General features: G+C 48.3%; 1 protein-coding gene across 1 annotated transcript; it reads right to left on the bottom strand.

Moving 5' to 3' along the window:
• Positions 1 to 2,110: 2,110 nt before the first annotated feature.
• On the bottom strand, positions 2,111 to 6,756 carry LOC110120082. Its single transcript, XM_048407632.1, has 4 exons — positions 6,634 to 6,756; positions 5,595 to 5,697; positions 2,521 to 5,183; positions 2,111 to 2,221 (listed from the first exon to the last, which is right to left on the bottom strand). The coding sequence occupies exons 1-4, from the start codon at positions 6,754 to 6,756 to the stop codon at positions 2,111 to 2,113; spliced, it is 3,000 nt and encodes a 999-aa protein (XP_048263589.1).
• Positions 6,757 to 7,118: the final 362 nt, after the last annotated feature.

Consider the following 7,118-nt stretch of genomic DNA (forward strand, 5'->3'; position numbering starts at 1 on the left):
CCTCCATATCGAAAATCGAACGCAAGATGGATTGGTTTTAGGAAAGGCTATGAAACCAATGAAAATATATGTTAGGAGTTATACAGAATGTGTGTAGCATAAAATTGTAATCGTTGCTCGCTCCGCTCGCTCGTAAAAAGATATACCAACCTCACAACCGATCCGGACGTTCGCAAATTTGAAGTGAAATGCCTCCATACCGAAAAACGAACGCAGGAGGGATTGGTTTTAGGTTAGGCTATAGTTTTTCGAGCGAGCGCCGCGAGCGAGCAAAGCGTAAACGTGCTTCACAATCCAGTTGATTGGCACGTAGGTACATAGAAATATTTGCACCTGCCCGAGGAGCCGGACCCTTTTGTCGAATTGCTCATTGAGCAAACTTTACATATTATCAATAGTTTTACACAAAGAGTAATATTTCGGCGAAGTGCAGTGCAACGTGAGTACCAATATCGCTGAGAAAAATTGGAAATAACAGGAAATATATGTCAGGAAATATGAAGTATATGTATAACCAGGCAGTTGAATCTAATGATAGTGTATGTTAGGAATTATAAAGAATTTGTGTAGCATAAAATTGTAATCGTTGCTCGCTCTGCTCGCTCGTAAAAAGATAGTCCAACCTCACAACCGATCCGGCACGTTCGCAAATTTGAAGAAAATCGCCTCCATATCGAAAATCGAACGCAAGATGGATTGGTTTTAGGGAAGGCTATGAAACTAATGAAAATATATGTTAGGAGTTATAAAGAATGTGTGTAGCATAAAATTGTAATCGTTGCTCGCTCCGCTCGCTCGTAAAAAGATAGTCCAACCTCGCAACCGATACGGCACGTTCGCAAATTTGAAGTGAATTGCATCCTTACCGAAAGACGAACGCAAGAGGGATTGGCTTTAGGTTAGGCTACAGTTTTTCGAGCGAGCGCAGCGAGCGAGAAATGCGTAAACGTGCGTCACAAACCAATTGAATGGCACGTAGGTACATAGAAATATTTGCACCAGCCCGAGGAGCCGGACCCTTTTGTCGAATTGCTCATTGAGCAAACTTTACATATTATCAATTGTATTTTCGAGCTATCGCGGGGAGGCGCGGTCGTTAGAATACGCGCCAACGGGAGTCGTAAATTCCCGTTACGATTAAAATGATCGACACCACGAATAGTTCGATCCCCGTATTTCGATTAAGATAATAGGGGTGATTCAGGTATGATAACACTGTGACTCACAGAGTTAAAATTTATATTTCTAACACTTAGTATACACGATTAAATAGATATAAATAATTAACAACTTATCGCACGAAAATAATATAGATGTGTACAATATAGAGCAAGGCTCTTACAATTGAATTTAGTCTATTAGTGGACGTAGCACTGTAGGATACTTAGTAGAATAAGTGAATGTTCGACAATGTCTCGGACCGACTTGGTTTACGTTCCGTTGGCGTTATGCTTTACGATATTTATATAAGCTCGTCTGACCTCTCGATGTGTAACGTTCGACTCGTCACAAGGAACTGATCGACTTTGGATGACTTCTTTGTCTCATCTTTAAGACGACCCCCACCATCCTTAGGTCACGCCACCGTTCGCGCCTATGATCACGTATGTCCGCTCTTGCGTGGAAAACGTAACGGACCAAATTCGACGTTTCGAGAACTCGCTGCTTGGCAACAGCTATGCGCTCGTCGATACATTGTATATGATCCGGCGGTCAGATAAGACGATCTGACTGAGACATTGTAGGGCCGCGAGTGACGGTTAGAAAATACAGCCTGTGTTAAACCTCGTGGCGTAACATCCTCCCCCCGTTGAGAGGGTACGGATCAAATGATATGGTGTGGAGTCAGTTGCGTCGCTGGCGAATCTCCTTGGCTCCGTGTGGGTGGTCGGACTCGTCTGGATCTGGGTGAATGGGTAAGGGGACCAGTCTTTTGACGCCACGATCCAGGGTAGTTGTTGCCGTCTGCACGGTGGCGGTCCGTATGATTCCGTCGACTCCTGGATGGACCTTGATCACGCGGCCCAAAGGCCATTGCATGGATGGTACGTTATCCTCCCTGAGAACTACTACGGTGCCTTCTCGGATATCATGTTTGCCCTTATCCCATTTATTGCGGCGGGTTAGCTCGTTGAGGTACTCTCGATGCCATCTGCTCCAGAACTGCTGTTTGATCTGGTGGATGCGCTGCCAACTTGATAGCCGCCCTGATGGAACTGTCCTGAAATCACGCTCCCGTAAATTCGTGAGTGTGTCACCGATTAGAAAATGACCGGGAGTGAGGACAGGGGGATCTTTCGGATCGGATGATATGGGAGTCAGTGGGCGTGAATTAAGGATGGCTTCAATTTCAACCACAAGAGTATGAAGGTGCTCAAAGGTCAAGAGTTCCGTGCCGACGACGCGGATGAGATGGCGCTTGAAGGATTTCACCGCGGCTTCCCATAAACCGCCAAAGTGTGGTGAGTTTGGAGGGTTGAAACGCCATTGGATCTGTCGGTCGGCGAGAAAAGTCTGTACCCTCTCCTTGTGGTCGTCAGACTGCAATAGGGTCCGGAGTTCTTGCAGCTCCCGGTTGGCCCCGACGAAATTGGTGCCATTGTCGGTAAGGATGGTTGCGCAATGTCCTCGCCGCGAAATGAATCGACGTAAGGCGGCTAGGAAAGCGTCGGTGGTTAGATCGCTGACTAGCTCTATGTGGACAGCCTTGGTTGCTAGACAAACGAATATGGCAGCGTATATTTTTATTTTACGTCGGTTGCGATCCCTCCTCTCCTTGATGTAGAATGGGCCGCAGTAGTCGATTCCGACGTTCGTAAACGGACGCGATTCGGTAATGCGCGCCTCTGGCAAATCACCCATCAAATATTCCACTGGCGGCGGGTTGGCTCTGCAGCAGCGGACGCACCTTTTAATGGTACGCCACACTTGGCTACGACCGTCGATCGGCCAATAGCGCAATCTTACCGCGTACAGGGTAGCTTGTGTCCCGGTGTGGTGGTTTTTCCGATGCTCCTGGTCTATGATGAGCTCTGTAACAGATGCTTTGGGCAATATAATGGGGTGTTTTTGATTGAAGGGTATAGAAGAGTTGGTTAGTCGTCCTCCGACTCGTAATATCCCATCTTCGTCGAGGAAGGGATTTAATGGCTGTAGTTTTCCTCCAACGTCCCTGCTTCGATCTTTCTGTAGTGTCCGAATTTCCGTCGCAAAATGACCGGATTGTATGATTTTGATCACCCTGTTGTGAGCCCTGGTTAATTCGTCTGTTGTTAGATGGGCAGCTAGGTGTTGTTTATGTTTCCATCGAAGACACCAAGCGACGACTCTGATTAGTCTGGTCCAGGACGAGTATCGGTGGAGGAGGGGGTTATCGTTGTTATTCGTCGTTAGACAGATCGTTTTTTTCTGTTCCGGGATGTCCCCCGACGGTGTAGGGATCCAGATCGGCCAGTTCTCCGGCTGCTGCTTGAGCCATTCGGGTCCGTGTTTCCAGATGTTTGGACGCAGGAATTCCTTGGGAGCCTGCCCTCGGGAGATCAGATCCGCTGGGTTGTCATCCGTAGGCACATGCCGCCAATCGGCGATGTTGGTTTTCGCTTGGATCTCGGCCACGCGGTTCGCTACGAATGTTTTTAACGTATGTGGCGAGGACTTGATCCACTGGAGCACGATAGTCGAATCTGTCCAATAAACTATTCGAGAAACGTCTATAGTGAGGGAAGTCTTTACCATGGACATTAGCGAGGTGAGGAGCAATGCTCCGCTTAATTCGAGTCTTGGGATTGTCAGGGATTTTAGCGGCGCGACCTTTGATCGCGCGGTGAGTAATTGGGTTTCGATACGTCCATCCGAGCTGCGACTGCGCAGATATATACATGCCCCGTATGCCTTTTCACTGGCGTCGCAAAAACCGTGTAGTTCTATCTGAGTAGCTGCCTTGACCACCGTTTTGCGAGGAAATCGAGTATCACTAAGCAAGGGTAGTTGGATATAGTATCGGTCCCATTCTGTATGCAACTCGGATGGCAAGGATTCATCCCAGTCTAGTTTTAATGCCCAGACGCGTTGAAGCAATATTTTGGCTCTGACAATCACTGGCGCGAGCAATCCTAGTGGATCATAAATTCGGGCTATCACCGAACTTATTGATCGCTTTGTGACACGGGTGATGGTCGCTGTGGGTGCAACTGAGTATAGTATTGTGTCATCCTGGGAATTCCAATAGATACCTAGAGTTTTCAATGTCTGTGACTCACCCAATTGTAGTGTTCGATTTGTATCTTTCTCGGATAGTCCACGCAGTATGTCCTTATCGTTAGATGCCCATTCACGGATGTTTAAGCCGCCCGATCTGAGAAGGTCCGTGAGTTCGTGTCGTACCGCTATTAACTCTTCCTTTGTATCGGCCCCGGTGAGGGCGTCGTCGACATAGAAATCACGCTGTACAACCGATGACGCTCGCGGAAATCGATCTCCTTCGTCTTCTGCTAGTTGTTTCAGGCAGCGGAGTGCTAAATATGGGGCAGCTGATAGTCCGAAGGTCACGGTGTTGAGCTGATAAGTATCGATTTCCCCGTTGGAATTGCGCCATAGAATCAGCTGATATTTACGATCGTCTGGGCGTACGAGAATTTGTCGATACATCTTCTCGATGTCACCCGTTAGGACATACTGGTGTGATCGGAATCTCAGCAGAATTTCAACCAGATCTTCTTGGAGTTTGGGTCCGGTATGCAGAGTGTCGTTGAGAGAAACTCCGGTGGTGCTGATTGCTGATCCATCGAACACTACCCGGAGTTTAGTGGTGTTGCTCGATTCCTTTATCACGCCGTGATGCGGCAAATAGTAACCATTATTTGAGGGCTGAGTGTGCGGAATCTTGGTCATATGACCTAAGTCTAAATATTCTTGGATCACCGTGTTGTACGCGGCTTCGAATTGCTTATCGCGTTGGAACCGGCGAGAAAGAGCGGCGAGTCTACTCATTGCAACGGACTTTGATGTCCCAAGTGTGGGAAGCTTCTCGTTGAAGGGCAGGGCGACGATATATCGCCCTTCCTTGTTGCGTCGGACATGGTTACGGAAATGTTCTTCGCACTGTAATTCCGATTCTGATAAATGTGTAGTGGATGGTCCCTCGTCGATTTCCCAGAATCGCGAGAGATCCGTTTGTAGATCGGCTGTGGTAATGTGAAACGAATGTGTGCCCGATTGCGTGGATGGGCTCCCCCCGATAACCCAACCGAAGCGAGTTTTTTGCAAACATAACTCAGTATCGATGGATTGTGGTATTTTAATCTGCCCGACACATAATGAGGCTAACGTTGGTCCCGAGCTTAGTAATATTTCGATAGGGCTTGGTATGTGAAATGTTGGATCGGCTAATTTTAGATTTTTGGGTATCTGGAGAGCGGACCGATCGATTGGATGGTCTGGGACTGCCGATGATATTGTTGGGATTACTAAAAACGTTGCTGTGCGTTCATATTTGCCATCCGTAGAAACAATGGTGGTCGTTAGTTGGCTCCTTGCGATAGTGGTTAAGTCGTCGAGGGCTCCGATTGGGACCGAACATCTCTTTCGTTTTATACCGAGGGAGTTTGCGAATTTCTCAGTCATGAAATTCATACTAGAGCCAGTATCTAGCAGTGCTCTGGCTCGAATTGGAGATGCCCTCTTGTCTAGCACATCGATCTGTGTTGTGACCAGCAGATCATGATGCGGCGTAACGTCTAGAGATATATGTGTCGTTTCGGTCCCTTCCTTTGCGGCCCGTTTGTCTAGTCAGTTTTGACCTGGGTGGGTTTTGGACGCGGATTCTGGGACATTACCCTTGGTCCGTGATGCGCGTGACTCATACGAAGTGTGAGCTTTCATATCGCTTGGGGCCGAAGGTGTAGGGTTATTTGAATGTTTGGCGGGTCGTCTCGAATGGTGGACCGAACGCGGCTTCGATGATCCGGATGGCGATTGTCCATGAGAGGATCGTTTGTACGATGAACGACCTCCCGACGATCGACCGCTTGATGAACGACTGTCTGACCACGACCGACCGCTCGATGAACGATTGCCCGACGCCCGACCGCTCGATGAACAACTATCCGACGACTGAATGCTTGGCGACCGACCCTTTGACGACCGACCGCAGGACGACCGAGGATTTTCTTGTATTTGTTCTCGATGTAGGTACGTATGATGTCGTCGCCCGCAGATATGACACGAACGCGCGGTGCACTGTGTTATCGAATGTCCGTTGCCTAGACAGTTTGTACACAGCGATGCCATTTTTACGAGTTGAAGACGTTCTATGGTTGATTTGGCTTTGAAAACCTTACAGTCTCTGAGTTTGTGGGGTCCGTCGCAGGTCGGACACACCAGCGCCCTGCTGGTTGTGGCATAGGTTCGTCCACGTGGTAGGTTATATCGGCGACGAGGAGGTTTGGGGGGTGACTCCTTTGTTTTCGTTACTTTAGAGAGGAGCTGATTCCCGTTGGCTCGTGTTTTTAGGAATTCCATCAGCTGATGGTAGGAAGGTACTTCCTGATTTGGCAACGTACGTTGCCATTTACGCATACTGGACGCAGGCAATTTTGACGCGATCAACTCGATCAGTACTACATCTGAAGTTACCGACTGTCCTAATCTTTCGAGCGCTTTGAGATTTACGCTGATGGTTTCCATCAAATCCTCAATGGCTTCAGGAGTTTCCTTTTCTATTTCGGGATAACCGCGCATCAATTCCCAATGGCGCATACAGATCCGGAGGGGGCAATTGAATTTCTCCTTCAATGTGTTAAGCGCGATGGGGTAGTTGGCATCTGTGGGTTCCAATGATTGGATGCTCCGTGCGGCCCGTCCAGTGATAGCTGCGCGTAGATATTGAAATTTCTGGACATTTGTTAAATTTTCATTGCGATCTACCGTGGATGAGAACGTGTCATAAAAATAGGTCCAGTTCTCGAGGGCACCGTCGAACTGAGGAGCGCGGACCTCTGGTAGGGTGAGTGATGTCGGCTCGGGCTTCACGCCTGAATCGCGCGTTTTAGTTGGCGAGGGGTTTGGTGCGGGTATTTTATCAAGGAGACCTGTGAACCGTACGTCAATCTCCAGCTTCT

Source organism: Bombus terrestris, chromosome 7 (genome assembly GCF_910591885.1).
Source record: "Bombus terrestris chromosome 7, iyBomTerr1.2, whole genome shotgun sequence".
NCBI lineage: Eukaryota > Metazoa > Arthropoda > Insecta > Hymenoptera > Apidae > Bombus > Bombus terrestris.